This window comes from Choloepus didactylus, chromosome 2, assembly GCF_015220235.1.
Source record: "Choloepus didactylus isolate mChoDid1 chromosome 2, mChoDid1.pri, whole genome shotgun sequence".
Lineage (NCBI taxonomy): Eukaryota > Metazoa > Chordata > Mammalia > Pilosa > Megalonychidae > Choloepus > Choloepus didactylus.
The window spans coordinates 117497790-117515947 of record NC_051308.1 but is presented as its reverse complement, the minus strand read 5'-3'; the positions used below and the strand labels follow the sequence as shown (position 1 = coordinate 117515947).

Below are 18158 nucleotides of genomic sequence, written 5' to 3'. Positions count from 1 at the left end.
TATTTTCCCACACATCCTGGTGGGTTCCAACATGTGAAAACAAAGCCCACAAACCAAGCCTTACCAGCCCCTCTCTTGTTCTCTTTGTGGCTTTTAGCCTATGCTGCCTTGTGGCCATAGTTTTTGGAGGGACTATAAACTATGAACTGGTATGGAGTATGTTTTAGCATTAGACCCCATCTCCTCAACTAAGATGTTAACTCCTTGAAGTTGGGACCATGAAGCTCCTTAGCTCTTTGTCTCTCTACCATTTAATATTGTGCCCTGCACTCTGTAGGTGCTCAATAAAAATCTGTGGCTGTTGATGCTAGTGGCCAATCCCATGGAAAGTACAGACCACAGTTACAGGAATAGGGATCTCAGATGACCAGACCATGAGGAACCAGACCATATGTTGATGAGCAAACTGATTTTTAATCTGCTAATCTGGAAAGCTTGCTCTACAACTTGGGCATGAGCCACAGCTATTTACACAGAATCATTGTACAGTATTTACAGTAAGATACTGGACACAGCATCATTCTGGATAGACTAAGAAGTAAGAACAGGCTAGGGAATAAAGTTTTGAAATCAAAATGTAAGGAGAAATGTGCAGAAGTGAGTAGAGTGAAGGGTAAGGGCCAACTCATGAAAGAGATTGGTGAGGTAGACATAAGGGCAGAAGAGGAAGCATCAAATAACCTCCAGAGCCGAGTTACGGAGGAGAGTTCACTGGAACATAAAGTCTTAAAAATTATGATTTAGAGTCTGAAGGGGGAAAAAATGTGTCACAAGCCACCATTGTGAGACAAAGAAGGCAGTTAGAACCTTAAGACAAAACTTTATACCTTCCCTTTAGTTCCCCAAAAGGTAATGCCACTTCTGGTTACATTCCTAGGATAGGGGACTGAGAAGGTAAAACAGAGAGATGTATAGAAACAGACTCTTAAATAGACTTAAGAGGGACAAAGTAAAAAGAGTCAAGACAGACACACAAGGCAATAAAGGAAGAAAAGAAAAAAAGCTCAGGCAGACCTGGATATCAGAAAATCACACTATTTAGTTCAGGAATCCCTTTTCCTTACCTCATCCTCCCCAAAGCTCCTCTCTCTACCTGGTACGTCAGGGATGATCTAAGATTCCATATCACTAATTCCAGTCCCCTCCTTATTCTGCACCAGAATATCAAGGCTTGAGTCGTAGCCAGGGACAGATTAGTGTGAGAATAGATAGGATGGAGGACACAAGACCACAAAACCCCACAATCCCAGGGCCACAGCGCCAGAGGCCTAGTTTGTCCAGTGGAATGAAGAGATCACAGGCATTTCTGACCACATCCAGCAGAAGCGGGGGATGACCTCGAAGGACTCGAGCCAGCAGCAGGACTCGGAGCCGAAGCTTCAGAACCAGTTGGGGCAGGCCTCCTCCTGTAGTCTCTGACCCTCCACTTCCCCCAGTTTCAATTCCTCCTGGGATTCCTCCCCCAGAACCCTTCAGTCGCCGGCTACAAGCTGAAGACTCTTGTTCCATCAGTAGGCGAATCTCATAGGCATCACGGCTCAAATTCATGATGAGGGAAAACAGATAGTACCTGGTATACAAAGGGCAGAAGGAACAGTGAGGGTATGTAAATATACTTAAAATATTCCCACTTTAACCCTTTCTTTTCCCCAGGTGCAAAGGGATTATGCTTTAGAACACCAGAGCTGAATGCTCTTATCCTCTTCCTTCCTTAGAAATGTCTTCTGATCTTCCTATAACTAATATGAATCTAGGTATAACTTAAGATGCTGGCTTAAAATTCATGAGCATCACAAAGTCTCCCAAGAAAAACCTCAGGTTTCATGGTTCCACTTGGCAACCCATTAGCATATACCATTCAACTTGAACTATAATAATGCAAACTTGTTTTGAAAGAACAAGCTTCGGTTGTTTCAGAGACTCAAAGACAGTATGGGTCATCTAAATCCAATCCTTTTGTATAAAAATTTCTTAAAAAATTAAGCCCAGGGGTATTAAACAGCTCGCCAAATATGTTTGATTACAAATTCCTTAAGAATCAAGTCTATATTTTTAATTTTTAATCCATTCAGAGCATTGACAACAGTTGTTCACACTCAATAAATTGTTCTACCTCCAAAATATATCCTGATAATGTAGAGGAAATGGACAATTTCCTGGAAACATATGAACAACCTAGACTGACCAGAGAAGAAATAGAAGACCTCAACCAACCCATCACAAGCAAAGAGATCCAATCAGTCATCAAAAATCTTCCCACAAATAAATGCCCAGGGCCAGATGGCTTCACAGGGGAATTCTACCAAACTTTCCAGAAAGAACTGACACCAATCTTACTCAAACTCTTTCAAAACATTGAAAAAAATGGAACACTACCTAACTCATTTTATGAAGCTAACATCAACCTAATACCAAAACCAGGCAAAGATGCTACAAAAAAGGAAAACTACCGGCCAATCTCCCTAATGAATATAGATGCAAAATCCTCAACAAAATACTTGCAAATCGAATCCAAAGACACATTAAAAAAATCATACACCATGACCAAGTGGGGTTCATTCCAGGCATGCAAGGATGGTTCAACATAAGAAAAACAATCAATGTATTACAACACATTAAAAACTCGAAAGGGAAAAATCAATTGATCATCTCAATAGATGCTGAAAAAGCATTGACAAAATCCAACATCCCTTTTTGATAAAAACACTTCAAAAGGTAGGAATTGAAGGAAACTTCTCAACATGATAAAGAGCATATATGAAAAACCCCACAGCCAGCATAGTACTCAATGGTGAGAGACTGAAAGCCTTCCCTCTAAGATCAGGAACAAGACAAGGATGCCCGCTGTCACCACTGTTATTCAACATTGTGCTGGAAGTGCTAGCCAGGGCCAATCCGGCAAGACAAAGAAATAAAAGGCATCCAAATTGGAAAGAAGAAGTAAAACTGTCATTGTTTGCAGATGATATGATCTTATATCTAGAAAACCCCTGAGAAATCAACGATACACCTACTAGAGCTAATAAACAAATTTAGCAAAGTAGTGGGATACAAGATTAATGCACATAAGTCAGTAATGTTTCTGTATGCTAGAAATGAACAAACTGAAGAGACACTCAAGAAAAAGACACCATTTTCAATAGCAACTAAAAAAATCAAGTACCTAGGAATAAACTTAACCAAAGATGTAAAAGACCTATACAAAGAAAACTACATAACTCTACTAAAAGAAATAGAAGGGGACCTTAAAAGATGGAAAAATATTCCATGTTCATGGATAGGAAGGCTAAATGTCATTAAGATGTCAATTCTACCCAAACTCATCTACAGATTCAATGCAATCCCAATCAAAATTCCAACAACCTACTTTGCAGACTTGGAAAAGCTAGTTATCAAATTTATTTGGAAAGGGAAGATGCCTCGAATTGCTAAAGACACTCTAAAAAAGAAAAACGAAGTGGGAGGACTTACACTCCCTGACTTTGAAGCTTATTATAAAGCCACAGTTGCCAAAACAGCATGGTACTGGCACAAAGATAGACATATAGATCAATGGAATCGAATTGAGAATTCAGAGATAGACCCTCAGATCTATGGCCGACTGATCTTTGATAAGGCCCCCAAAGTCACTGAACTCAGCCATAATGGTCTTTTCAACAAATGGGGCTGGGAGAGTTGGATATCCATATCCAAAAGAATGAAGAGGACCCCCTACCTCACCCCCTACACAAAAATTAACTCAAAATGGACCAAAGATCTCAATATAAAAGAAAGTACCATAAAACTCCTAGAAGATAATGTAGGAAAACATCGTAAAGACCTTGTATTAGGCGGCCACTTCCTAGACTTTACACCCAAAGCACAAGCAACAAAAGAGAAAATAGATAAATGGGAACTCCTCAAGCTTAGAAGTTTCTGCACCTCAAAGGAATTTCTCAAAAAGGTAAAGAGGCAGCCAACTCAATGGGAAAAAATTTTTGGAAACCATGTATCTGACAAAAGACTGATATCTTGCATATATAAAGACATCCTACAACTCGATGACAATAGTACAGACAGCCCATTTATAATTGGGCAAAAGATATGAAAAGACAGTTCTCTGAAGAGGAAATACAAATGGCCAAGAAACACATGAAAAAATGTTCAGCTTCACTAGCTATTAGAGAGATGCAAATTAAGACCACAATGAGATACCATCTAACACCGGTTAGAATGGCTGCCATTAAACAAACAGGAAACTACAAATGCTGGAGGGGATGTGGAGAAATTGGAACTCTTATTCATTGTTGGTGGGACTGTATAATGGTTCAGCCACTCTGGAAGTCAGTCTGGCAGTTCCTTAGAAAACTAGATATAGAGCTACCATTCGATCCAGTGATTGCACTTCTCGGTATATACCCGGAAGATCGGAAAGCAGTGACACGAACAGATATCTGCACGCCAATGTTCATAGCAGCATTATTCACAATTGCCAAGGAGATGGAAACAACCCAAATGTCCTTCAACAGATGAGTGGATAAATAAAATGTGGTATATACACACGATGGAATACTACGCGGCAGTAAGAAGGAACGATCTGGTGAAACATATGACAACATGGATGAACCTTGAAGACATAATGCTGAGCGAAATAAGCCAGGCACAAAAAGAGAAATATTATATGCTACCACTAATGTGAACTTTGAAAAATGTAAAACAAATGGTTTATAATGTAGAATGTAGGGGAACTAGCAGTAGAGAGCAATTAAGGAAGGGGGAACAATAATCCAAGAAGAACAGATAAGCTATTAACGTTCTGGGGATGCCCAGAAATGACTATGGTCTGTTAATTTCTGATGGATATAGTAGGAACAAGTTCACAGAAATGTTGCTATATTATGTAACTTTCTTGGGGTAAAGTAGGAACATGTTGGAAGTTAAGGAGTTATCTTAAGTTAGTTGTCTTTTTCTTACTCCCTTGTTATGGTCTCTTTGAAATGTTCTTTTATTGTATGTTTGTTTTCTTTTTAACTTTTTTTTCATACAGTTGATTTAAAAAAGAAGGGAAAGTTAAAAAAAAAAAAAAGAAAAAGACAAACAAGTAAAAAAAAAAAAAGATGTAGTGCCCCCTTGAGGAGCCTGTGGAGAATGCAGGGGTATTCGCCTACCCCACCTCCATGGTTGCTAACATGACCACAGACATAGGGGACTGGTGGTTTGATGGGTTGAGCCCTCTACCATAAGTTTTACCCTTGGGAAGACGGTTGCTGCAAAGGAGAGGCTAGGCCTCCCTATATTTGTGTCTAAGAGTCTCCTCCTGAATGCCTCTTTGTTGCTCAGATGTGGCCCTCTCTCTCTGGCTAAGCCAACTTGAAAGGTGAAATCACTGCCTTCCCCACTACGTGGGATCAGACACCCAGGGGAGTGAATCTCCCTGGCAACATGGAATATGACTCCCGGGGAGGAATGTAGACCCGGTATCGTGGGATGGAGAACATCTTCTTGACCAAAAGGGGGATGTGAAAGGAAATGAAATAAGGTTCAGTGGCAGAGAGATTCCAAAAGGAGCCGAGAGATCACTCTGGTGGGCACTCTTACGCACACTTTAGACAACCCTTTTTAGGTTCTAAAGAATTGGGGTAGCTGGTGGTGGATACCTGAAACTATCAAACTACAACCCAGAACCCATGAATCTCGAAGACAGTTGTATAAAAATGTAGCTTATGAGGGGTGACAATGGGATTGGGAAAGCCATAAGGACCAAACTCCACTTTGTCTAGTTTATGGATGGATGTGTAGAAAAGTAGGGGAAGGAAACAAACAGACAAAGGTACCCAGTGTTCTTTTTACATCAATTGCTCTTTTTCACTCTAATTATTATTCTTGTTATTTTTGTGTGTGTGCTAATGAAGGTGTCAGGGATTGATTTAGGTGATGAATGTACAACTATGTAATGGTACTGTAAACAATCGAAAGTACAATTTGTTTTGTATGACTGCGTGGTATGTGAATATATCTCAATAAAATGATGATTTAAAAAAAAAAATATATATATATATATATCCTGAATCCAACCACCTATCACACTCCACCACCACAGTCTAAGCCACCATCATCTCTCACCTGGACTACTGCTTTAGCTTTTTCACTGGTCTCTCCGTGGCCTCTCCTGCCCCACCCCCACCCCCACCAATCTAATCTCATATAGTAGCTGATATAAACGTAAATTACATCATTACTCCCCTTCTTAGAACTCTTCATGGCTTCTTTACTATCGCATTTAGAATAACATCTACACACCTTCAACAGACTTACAGAGCTTGCCCCTGACTCTCTAACTTCATCTTGTACCCTTCTTTCCTTCAATCACTACGCTCCAACCACATTGGTTTCCTTCTGTATTTTGATCCCACTAAGCTTGTTCCTGCCTTAGAACCTTTGCACTATCTAGTCCCTCTATCTGCAATGCTCACCACCCACCCTCCCAAATCTTCCATGGCTGGTTCTTTCTTGTTCTTCAGGTCTCAGATTAAATGTTATTTCTTTGGAAAGGCCTTCATTGACCCCCCAATCTAAGTACATGGCTCTATTTTAATTTCTTGCATAGCACTCACCACTAATATTTCTTATTTATTGTTTATTTAAATAAATCTGTCTCCTCCCATTACAATGTAAGCTCCAGGGGAGCAGGGACCTTGCTTGTCTTTACCACTGCATCCCTGTCTAGACCAGAGCCTGCGACATACTAACAGCTCAACAAATATATGTTGAATGAAATGAATGAACATGGCATATAGATTCTTCTAGGGTGTTGCTTTTCCATAGCACTCCAGCCACCCCGCCCCCACTCCCATCCTTCACACAGTATAAGTCATGTTACAGCTGTACATGACTGAGAAAGCTTAAGAAAAAAGCAAGACAGAAAAGGAGATGGAAAGGAAATAAGACGCTAATATCATGAAAAATAACAAAGAGGATCATAGGGAAGTAAAAAAATAAATACAGGTGATAGGTATAGAGAAAACTTTATTCCCAAATTATATTTCTCTCCACCTTCATTGCTAGCCACCTCCTTAGTCCAAGTCAACATCATCTTTTGTCCATATTAGGGCATCTCCCCCCCACACACACACACTGCAATCCATTTTCCACATCACAGCAAGGAAGATCTTCTCCAATTACAATTTGAATTAATCATGCTCCTGCTCAGAACCCTTTGATAACTTCTCATTATTCCTCAGAATAAAATTCAAACAAAACAAAACCAACAAACAAAAAAAATCTTCCCATTGCCTAAAAGGCCTTACAAGATCTGGATCAGTTTCAACTTATGTCCTTTTCTCAATACTTACCTTCAAACGGCCTTTCTTTCTATTTCTCTATTTCCTCAAAATCTTTCTTACTTCAAGCCTTAGAAAATGCTATTTTCTGTTTAGAAAAGTCTTCTCTGCTACTCTTTGCTTCATCTAAATCCTACTCAAGCTTCAGGAGTGAACCGAAATATTATTTTCTCAAAGAGCTCTCCCCTGACCTTTCAATCTAAATTAGCTCCTTTGTTATAGTGTCTCATCACAACCTGTACTCTCCCACAAATGTATCTGAGTGGTTATGTGTTTTAATATCTAACTTTCCACAAAGCTTCATGAGAGTAGGAACCATATCTGGTTGGCTCTTCACTTTATTCCTTGGGCTATAGTAGCACTTAATAAATATACTTTTGGAATGAATGAATGAGCAGTGAGATGGTATAATCTGTCATATAGATGAAAGCATACTTAAAGTAATGTAATATCTAATGTTGTCTAATCTTAGTTATTGATCATGGAAGACTGTCTGTCTTCCATCTGCCCCAATTCATTAGTCTCTGATAGTTTAAGATCTAAATGAAGACAGAAAACAACTGATTGATTAAGGTATGTATATTCTGGGAAGACTCTGAGAGAGGATCTTTCTTTCATAAGAAGCAAGCTATTCAGTATGCAGAATACAAAGAATCTTGTGAAGTGAAAGGATATCAAACCTGAATGAACGCTGGGCCCACTTCTCCTGATCCACATGGGGAGCCAGTCCAGACTTTCCAGCCCATAAGACATTGTCACAGGCGAAGTACAAGGCTCGATTGAGGTGACTAACAGTGATGCAGAATCTCAGGACAACATCTGATAGATGCACAGCTCGTTTGGCTGACTCAAGGGCATCTGCTGAGTTACCCAGGCGTAGAACTTGTGGGGATTAGCAAGGAAAAGCAAGGATTTAGAAACAGAGTGACAGAGGGCAAAACACATAGAAAGGGAAAGCAAGAGGGTGAAAGTCAAGCAAGTGACAGAAACATCAAAAACAAACAGAAAAAAAAGAGCAAAAACAGTTCATTCTTTTTCACTTCAAATTTTAATTCATTTTTGTCCCAGTTTAGTTTTTTTTTCTCACCAAACCTCCATTATTCCTTTACACTCCCCACCCTACCATTTTCTTATCTTAATCAGAAGGCATGCAGAGGATAAGTGCAGAGCCAAATGAAGAAGAACTGGCAGAGAAAATAAAAAAACAGGAAAGGGGACTAACAGAATAGCTGAGGATGGAGGAAACGTTGGGTTGATCAAAGGAAAGGCACAGTTACTTACGCTTTCTTCCAAGGCTCAGATGCCCCTCCAGTTGTTGAATCTGTTTCTGTAATTCAGGACTGGCCCCATGTCTCTGCAGTGCATGGCCAAGAAGGGAGCAAGCATACTGGGCAGCCCTGGAGGAGAGGACAAGCAAAGTAAGGTGACGACCTCCTTAATCTCCACCTCTAAAATGCCCTCCAAAAGGCATTTTCCTATTTTGAAACTACTCTTCTCCTTTTCATGCTCATATCTTACCCTTTCTCCTCCAGCCTGGGAAAGAGAAGGGCCTAAGGATAAAAAGAATCCTAAAAGTAGGATTTTTGAGAAAACAAAATATTGGACAATGAGGCATAAAGAGGAAAGTAAAACTGTTGGGGGATCCATCAAAGGCACATCAGTGTGAGCGTGTCTGTGAGCGGGGGAGAGTGGAAGAGATTATTCCTCAGAAAAGTTGATAGATGCACATCTCTTGAAAGAGATTTCAGTCTCTTGAAAGAGACATCAAGGCCCTCCAGATAAACTGTGATCAGAAGATAGAATGGAGGCAGAGTGTCCGGGTAACGGCAGGGGAGGCGGACAGGGAAACTTGGAGCGCCGTCTCAGCTCCAGGGACAGAGTCCATTCACTATCCTCTGCGGGGCGAACGCCATCGCCCAGGGAGGAAAATGTTGGTCCTATCTGGACAAGGCAACCCTGAGCTGCCTCCCCACTGGCCCACTCGTGCCTCAGTTTCCCCATATTTCTCATGAGCAGAAATAAATCATCTCCTCATGGCCGGCTCAAATCTGCGCCCCGCGGCCCGTCCGGGCCCCCGTAGCCGGAGTTGACCCTTTTTGACCTCCGTAGTGTTAAGCGACTTCGCCTCAGGAGGGTCTTCCTCTGCCTGCTCTCCCCACATTCCAGTTTGGGCCGCACCTACACAGCCGTTCCCGGGCCTGGCTCTGAGCACTGAAGCGGACCCAGGCGTCCATGACAGCTGCAGCCCGACTCCACCGCCCCGTTCCCGCCCCGCTCTCCGCTCCTAGTCACGCCTTCTGGGCGACTTAGACAGTGCCTCGCGAGGGACAAACAGTGTCAGAAAAAAAAGCAACTGCAGCCGGCCCCTGAGGCGGAACTTCAAGACGAAAAGCGCTTGTCTCCAAGCCTACACTTGTGTGCTCTTGTGCGCATGTCTGCATCAGAGCGCTACTTTTATCCCGCGGTATCTTTTCCCTCAGCCCGCCTCCAGCGGCTTATTTTCCTTTAAAGATTCCGGGCCTAGGGCGGGGCCTGCAGGGGTGAGGGCGGGGTGAGAAAGTGCCGCAGTGATCTTGCTGCGGCCACCCCCAGTACAATTCGCCCGGCCGAATCCAGGGTTCTGGGGGCTAAGGATATCTATGGCAGCAGAAGACCGAAGCCCAGTGACTAGTTTGTGCAAGAGGAAGGGAGCATGATCAGCACCAGATCCCCATTCTCTGCAGGACCCTGACAATCGGACAGGTGACCTGCTCCAGAATACAGAGGCCTTAGTGGACGAAATTCGCAAAAACCAACTCCGGATCCTAAAAGGGAGGGCGAAGAATCAGTGGCCGAAGCTAACCGCTTCATACCCACACTTCATCCTCCCTCCCCCAACCTCCGCCCGGTTCCCTGCTAGGCCACCATGTCTGTAGGCAACGGCACGCCTTGGGGGTCAGCAGCGGCCGACGAGGTCTGGGCGGGATCAGGAGTGGAAGTGGAGGGCTCAGAGTTGCCCACCTTCTCAGTTGCAGCCAAGGTCCGAGTGGGAGTGACCATTGTGCTGTTTATTTCTTCGGCTGGAGGGAACCTGGCTGTATTGTGGTGTGTGACGCGTCCGCAACCCAGCCAGCTTCGCCCCTCTCCGGTCCGGCGACTCTTTGCCCACTTAGCAGCTGCCGACTTACTGGTCACTTTTGTGGTTATGCCCCTAGATGCTACATGGAATATCACTGTTCAGTGGCTGGCTGGGGACATAGCATGTCGGATGCTCATGTTTCTGAAACTAATGGCCATGTATGCCGCAGCTTTCCTGCCGGTGGTCATTGGGCTTGATCGCCAGGCAGCAGTACTCCACCCACTTGGACCTCGCCCAGGTGGAAGGAAGCTTCTGGGGGCAGCCTGGGGACTTAGTTTCCTGCTTGCCTTGCCCCAGGTGAGTGACTTTCCCCAACTCTGAGAAGGACTGGATGGGGATTTGGGTGTACAGCATGAGCCTTCGTAGTCACAGGTGTTGCACTGCCTCCATCAGCCATTGGTCCTCAGGGCTAGCCAAATGAGTTAAGATCCTGTGCATGTTAACTTGCATCTCTAAGAGCCTACTTTTTAAAGCAGTACCCTCTTCCTTCAGCTTATGCTTTACTACACTTTGCTTCCACCTCCTTTAGGAGACTGGTGCACGAAAACTAAGGTGAAACATTTATGGGGTCTATTAAAAAGAGACAGTGATGTCTCTCTGGGTAACTTTGTGGTACAATTATTCACTGATTCAAAACATAATATTCGTCATCTCCAGGTACATTCAAGTGCCAAGGACAGAGCAACAAAGTCCAGCCTTCAAGAAATTTACAGCCTAGTGTAGGAGACAAACAAATCAGTAGGCAATTACAGTGTGCGGTCAAAAGTGTTATGCTAAAGATAAGCATAAGGGGCTGAAGAACAACGGAGGGGTGTCTGACCAACCCAGTCTTACAGTCAGATTAAGGTTTACAGAGATGTTAAAATGATACTTGATAGATGTAAGCAAAGTAAAGTGAGAGGAATGCTGGGGAGCATGGAAGATAGAGGATCTCAAAGTGGTTGCTGTTAACACTGGGGACTAGAAAATGGTAATAAGCCTGGAGGGGAAATTAGGGCCAGGTCACAAATATTAAGTTTGTACTATATCCTAAGGAAAGTGGAGAACCACGTTATTGTAAAATTGATGTCAAAACTAGAAACAAGGGGAACATCTGAATTTGAGTACCAGGTAGTCAAATCTCAACATTGACGAGGACCTAGAAATCTAGAGGAAAGCTAAATATAGGGCAATTCCTTCAAAATAAAATAAAAGCAAAAACCACATTATAAGAGGAAAGATAGAGCATCTCTGAAGCACATTAAGAAGGGTATATGATTTCAATCTCTAGAATGATTATGCATAATAAATTCGATTTAAGATTTGATCCTTAAATCCCCAAATATTAAAAATACTACTAAATGTTAGTTCGACTATAGTTCTAAGACAACCCAAGCTTTAAAAAGAGGCCTGTTGCCACAGTGCAATAGGAATTAAAAAGTTGGGTTTACCTAAAGCAAATTTTAGATGTGGATTGGGAATTAGAAGCATTTTTCTTGCATTTTTTTGCTTATTTTTACTTTGCTTTATTGTTTTTTGTTTGTTTTTCTTAGTCTAGCTCTACCACTAGCTAAATGACTGGCTAAATTACTTGAAATCCATGGCCACAAGATAATGGAATAGATGAATTTCATCCTTCCTTACAACCTGACAAACTGATTGCAATCTCTATTTGCTCCAAAGGCAAACTGGTAGTGACATGTATGATACATGTGCAAAAGGTGCTACTTCTGGTTCCACAATATTGTCCTCTTGCATAAATTCTGCATTGCTCATATGCTGTAACTATTTAAAATGAGTCAATATAAAATTGATCTTTTTAAGTGTGGTGTTAGCATGGTGAGGGAGTATTGGATGTAGTTAAAAATTACTTATTTTTGTAGGCTCAAGTTTCTAAGCATCAGGAGTAGTTGAAAGGAAAGCTTCTACTGTAGATGGTAAGTTGCATATAAAATAGGGGAAAGGAGAGGTAGAAGCAGGCTATGGACCAAACTCTTAAGTCCAAGAGCCTTGACTGTTTTTAAATCTGTTCTCAAAATGTACTTCTAGATATAGCATTAAAAGAAGAAAAATATATGGATTCATGATAGGAGCAGAGGAAGGGCCCTTATCAGACACCACTCCTCAAGTAGCTAGAATGGAGCAAACTGATCATAAATATCTGCAAGCAGCTCATAATATTTTATGTATAAGGCTGATATTGTTTACCTTTCCTAAACATCCCCCATACCTATTGAAATCACTTCTCCAAATGTCTTGTATCTAGGAATCTGATACCTACTAAGCTTGCCTTTATCAACCTAACAGTGACTCAGTCTACATTACAGGAACCAAGGTACTAACCCCGGACTATGAACTGAAAGGTATTCCTTACCGATTGAAACAAAAACCCCAGCAACTTACCAAAAAGGGGAAGGGGAAGCCAACATGATTTGGAAAATATTAAGTTTTATTATTTAACATTGTTTTACCCTTATAGTTGCTGTACATAAGACTGTTCCTAAAGGTCACTTCACAAAGTAACTGCAAAATGGCCTGAAATTTTAGCAGCACCCATTTTATACAAGATTTTTCCCCACAGAATTCATCACAGACACACCAGAAAAATCATTTCAGCTAAAATGTTGGTGAAGTGATAGAGATATCGTCCTTTTATAAAATTCAATGTTAGCATAGTACTTGAGAAAGCAGGATTCTTGGTAAGATCCAGGATTTAGCAAACTTAATATTATGGTCAGCTCCAAATTCAAGCCTAAAGGGAAGATTTTCAAGATACATTTGTAACCTTTTTTAAATGGCACCATGAATGAACTATTACTGAGCACTGCACTGCCCAAATGGGATTACAAATGAACTGGGAGGAACTACTGTGACATAGGTGGGTAGGTTGGGGGCAGGGATGTGTATCTGACCATTTCTAATATTTCTCAACTCTACTCCAGCTGTTTCTGTTCTATACCGTCCGCCGAGCTGGCCCAGTCCCCTTCACTCAGTGTGTCACAAAAGGCAGCTTCAAGGATCGATGGCAAGAGACCACCTACAACCTCTTCACCTTCTGCTGCCTTTTTCTGCTGCCACTGACTGCCATGGCCATCTGTTATATATGCATTGTTCTCAGTGTGTCAAGTCCCCAGACAAGGAAGAGGAACCATGGTGAGATTCCAATCCCCAGGCCCTAATCCTACCCCTCTAGCCTCATTTATTTACCTATCTATCTGATTACTGTCAGTCAGTCACTTCAAGTGAGATCCTAGCCTTATCTCTATCATATGCTGGAGATAATTTTACTGAATGCCTTCAGTTTTAACCAGCCTCTAGCCATCCTTTGAAGTTGAGTTAGCAAGGCAATGATTAGGGAGAAAGGTGTTCAGTATTCTCTTTTACTCTTTGATACCATCAAGTCTTAAGGTGTATATACTAGGTGGCTTCACAGAGCAGAGCACCTCAATCAAAACCATTTCCTTAGCATGTCTGTCATAATTCCTGGGGGAAGGGATCATATAGTCCCAGACTGGGAAAGTGGAAGGGAGCTAGCAGCATTTATCTCCAATGGTAGGGGGAGAGCCTCATTTCACTTTCTCTACCCCTCCATCAGTTCACCCTATACTCAGTTCAGAAACTGAATGGTTCTGAACTAAGCATATTTTCTAAATTCCCAGCCCCTGCCGGTGAATTTGCCCTCCGCCGCTCCTTAGACAACCGCCCCCGTGTCCGTCTTCGGGCCCTGCGTCTGGCCCTGCTTGTCTTGCTGACCTTCGTCCTCTGCTGGACACCTTATTACCTGCTGGGTCTGTGGTACTGGTTCTCCCCTACCATGCTAACTGAAGTCCCTTCAAGCCTCAGCCACATCCTTTTCCTCTTTGGCCTCCTCAATGCTCCTCTGGATCCTCTCCTCTATGGGGCCTTCACCCTTGGCTGCCGAAGAAGGCGCCAAGAACTTAGTTCGGACTCCTCAAGGGAAGGAGGGTCTGGGAGAATACCTGGACAGGAGATTCAAGCCCTTAGACAGCTGGAAGTACAAACAAATGTAGTGGCAAGAAAGGCAGGGGAAATGAAAGAGACATTACTATAACATCCATCTGCTCAGGACATAGAAACGGAATAATTACTCTCTAATACCATAAGCACATCCCATCTCTATCTGTGCACTCTCAGCTTCCAAGAAAAAAAAATACAGAGCAGTACCTCTACTTTGACTCTAGCTGAGACTTGAGAGCATTATTTAATATAGAAATGCATACAGAATTCAGTTCCTGGGAGAAGTATCTTCACAATGACCCACACTGCCATACTGTAAATAGTGCTTCAGAGCTTCCAATGTTAGAGCAAGAGAGTAATTTTAAATGTAGAAAACAAAAATGGGATATTTATTCATAATTCAAAGGAAACACTAAACAGGTAGGATAAGAGATTAAATATAAACACACCAAGTTCCACCCCAGCCCTGTCTCCCCAAGGCTGCATGATCAAATGGAATCTCTGGAAAGAACACCTTGACAACAGAGGACCTGTCAGCGACGTCTCCGGTCTGGACTCCTGCTGCGTCTTCGGCCACCTCTAGAGAAAACAAAGAGGGTGGGTAAGGGGGGAAGCCTTCAGAATGACTTTGTACAGTGGTCTTATTCTGTTTCACTTACATTCCCTTCACCAAGATAGCCCTTGCCCTCTCCATTTTACCTCCTCTTGCCCTTGGGTGGACCACGGACGAAACACCAGTCCACACTGATCGGCTGTCCCATCAAATCCTGACCATTGAGTCCTTCCATGGCAGCCTGGGCCTCCTTGTATGTTTCATACTCAACTAAAGTATACCCCTTGAGGAAGTGAAAAAAACAGGTATCAAAATCCTATTTCACTAAGTGTCATTGGATAGCCTCTTTCACAAATCTAAACTCATATTTAAATAGGGAAACCTATAAACTTAAAAAAAAAAAACTTAACCATTTTGTATATACAACATGTCTGTTTCTGTCTCTCAGTCTCTTTGCTGTGTAGAACAAAATCAATTTCAGGTATCATTTTATTTCAGTTTTGCTCTTGGTCAAGCACAGCAAACATGGGAGGATTAACTACTAATGCTGTCTGTGGGTTACAGAGGAAAAGAGGCAATGAAATGTCACTTAGGATACCTTCAAATACCCTGTACGCCTGTCCAGGTTGAGATGGATGTTCTTTATTTCCCCATACTCTGCAAATTTATCGTGGATGTCTTCTTCCGTGGCTTCCTCATGGACTCCAGTGACAAAGAGAATCCAGCCTTCAACAGCTGTGAGGGATGGGAGATTGAGCACATGACAGAAAGTATCAGGAGAGAAAAGTGACTGCAGAGCTTGGATAAGCTATCTCTGACCCCATTCCTACTGGATTTTATTTTATTCCTTCCTAACTGCCTTCACACAAAGATCCACATAGGCTCCGTTTCACTTACAGCGTTGTGGTCCAGGCTCATCGCCATCCTGCTCCACGCTGTCGTAATCTTCACGCATTCGCGCTCGGGACCCCTCTTCTATAAGGCACATAAACGAGATCACTGGAATTTCCCCTCTTCGTCCGCTGTTCCGCCTGTGTCTGGATGGAGCCTCCAAAACTCGGAGCCCCCACTATATTTTCAGCACAAACACTCACCAGAACCAAAGCCGCGACCCTTCCGTTTCTTCGCTTTTTCTTTCAATTTGTGGATGCTCTCTGGGACCCCAGAAGAAAAAGGAATGAGTAACAAAGACAATAGCCATTTGTAACAACTGCCCCTTTTCAAAACACTCTGAAACGCGGGCCCCACTGCCGTCAGTCCCAGTCCCTTCCCGGTCCCGTCCCGCCCCGCCCCGAGTCCATCCAAGGGGGGCGGAGCCTCTAATCCAACCGAGACCCGATTCCCTGGCTCCCATCCTCCCTGCTGAGAAGAAAGGATATTGTTTTCCTGTTACAACTTGAACTCGCACTTTCCCCGCTTCCCGCAGCCGCCTCCATTGTCCTCACCGTCCCCATCCTCATCCATGGCGAAATCCTCGCCCCCAGCCTCATGAAGATCCAGCACATCCGCCATCTTGCCTTCGCTCTAACTCGTCTGTGCCGCCCAGGGACTAGGCACCTCGGGAAACTGTCGCGGAGGGGAAACGTCGCCAGTCAAGATGACCAATCAAAGACTAACTCTTAAGTCCCGCCCTTGGCGCAGTGAAAATGCATAAATGGAGGCGGACCTAGTTCGGCAAGATTCCGGAAGTGTTTCTGTAGCCATCTTGAGCAGGTCGCATGCTGACAGCGGCCGAGTTGTATGGGTCAAACTAGGCGGGGAAGATAAGGGGGTTAGGCGGAGTTAGTGGCTTTCCCTTAACCACTGCAGCGATGAGAAATACCGCTGTCCATGAGGCCCGGCCTGATCTATGAGAGGGTTGCTTTCTGTCGCTTTTCAGCCCAAACTAGGAAATGGAGGTTGAAGAAAGTTTTTTTCCCCTCAAAACTTCTGGGGCTGTACCGTATTCCGCTAAGCAACCCTATCTGTGATAGAAGCAGTTTAAAAAAAAATAGTTTAAAAAGCTCAAAAAGCTGCTTCTGGAACGTACTGCCACACAAAATTTCTCTTTTAAGGGAAACTAACAAACTTAGTTACCATTGAAATACTTGGCGAGACACAGGTATCCACGTGATTTAAATATTACTCCCAAACTCTCCCTACCACCTCTGGGAATTAAAAACAATCAAAAACATGGCCTTAAACAAAGTGAGCTTTTAGCTTTTTTTGAGGATGGTACAGGTATTTAACTTCCAGGAGTTGAGGCAAAACCCGTATGGGCCCCAAATTCTGGAATCCCATTGTAGGCCTTCAACAATAGGTTCACTTATTTGTTAATTTATTAATCAAACAATTTTGAATGCCTGTGTATGTTTGTCTAATACTAGACGAAGTGCTGGCAATAGAGGGACAAATAATTGCATCATCAACAATCACTTTATATATTTTTAAAGTGATAATTGCTATCACAAAGTGCTCTGGCAGTGCAAAGCAAGTTTCTTATAGGACTGGGGTTAAGGAGGGTCCATATGAGGGAAAGCTTTGCATTTGAACTGAGCCTTTAAGCCTAATTTTTGAGGCTAAGCAGTTGTATTGCATCTAGGAGACATTAATCCATTCTCCACAGTAAGTAGAGTGATCTTTAAAAAAATCAGTTGGTCACATCTTTATTAAAAACCTTTCCTTGACTTTTGGTTGTACTTAGAATAAAATTCAAGATCATATAGCTTGCTCTGTCTGTGCCTCCAACCTCTTCCCCTACCACATTCTTCCCCTTGCCAGTTAAGCGAAGCTCTTGGTACAGTTTCCCTCAACCACAGCATGCTCTTTTCCATCTCAGGGCTTTTGCATTTTCTGTAGTTGATGTTCTTACAGTTCTTCATATTGCTGGTTCATCCTTATCCTTTAGGTCTCAATACTGCTATCACCCAAAGGGGACTTCTCTACCCTCCTTTCACCCTATTTATTTCTTTCACAGAACTTGAATCAGAATTTCTAATAACTTTTTAACTTTCTAATTTGTTTATTGTCTGTTTTCCCAATTTGCATGTAAGGTTTATGGGAGAGATTCTTATTTACAACCATATCCCCAAAGTTTAGCCCAGTGCCTGGCTCATAGTAGATATTTGGTAGATATTTGTTGAGTGAATGAATATCAGAATAGCAAATTCTGTACGTCTGATGCTGTGTGACTGGGAAATAAACCTGAAAATACAGTTTACGATTAAATTGT

At 42.6% G+C, this 18158-nt stretch overlaps 3 protein-coding genes across 4 annotated transcripts; 1 reads left to right on the top strand and 2 right to left on the bottom strand.

Moving 5' to 3' along the window:
- Nucleotides 1–420: 420 nt before the first annotated feature.
- Nucleotides 421–9601, bottom strand: PEX11B (peroxisomal biogenesis factor 11 beta). Its single transcript, XM_037826161.1, has 4 exons — nucleotides 9498–9601; nucleotides 8601–8716; nucleotides 8000–8201; nucleotides 421–1570 (listed from the first exon to the last, which is right to left on the bottom strand). The coding sequence occupies exons 1-4, from the start codon at nucleotides 9551–9553 to the stop codon at nucleotides 1165–1167; spliced, it is 780 nt and encodes a 259-aa protein (XP_037682089.1). The 5' UTR covers nucleotides 9554–9601; the 3' UTR covers nucleotides 421–1164.
- Nucleotides 9602–9940: 339 nt separating this feature from the next.
- Nucleotides 9941–15286, top strand: LOC119526764 (gonadotropin-releasing hormone II receptor). Its single transcript, XM_037826155.1, has 3 exons — nucleotides 9941–10734; nucleotides 13359–13569; nucleotides 14076–15286. The coding sequence occupies exons 1-3, from the start codon at nucleotides 10225–10227 to the stop codon at nucleotides 14486–14488; spliced, it is 1134 nt and encodes a 377-aa protein (XP_037682083.1). The 5' UTR covers nucleotides 9941–10224; the 3' UTR covers nucleotides 14489–15286.
- RBM8A (RNA binding motif protein 8A) lies at nucleotides 14608–16525 on the bottom strand. 2 transcript variants are annotated; one of them, XM_037826154.1, is made up of 6 exons: nucleotides 16393–16525; nucleotides 16042–16101; nucleotides 15845–15919; nucleotides 15546–15682; nucleotides 15094–15230; nucleotides 14608–14973 (listed from the first exon to the last, which is right to left on the bottom strand). In XM_037826154.1, exons 1-6 carry the CDS (start codon nucleotides 16457–16459, stop codon nucleotides 14928–14930), a joined length of 522 nt encoding a protein of 173 aa, XP_037682082.1. In that variant the 5' UTR covers nucleotides 16460–16525; the 3' UTR covers nucleotides 14608–14927. The 2 variants fall into 2 exon arrangements, with proteins under 2 accessions (XP_037682082.1, XP_037682081.1); XM_037826153.1 differs by having other exon boundaries at nucleotides 15845–15922; nucleotides 16393–16522.
- Between the last annotated feature and the right edge of the window lie 1633 nt (nucleotides 16526–18158).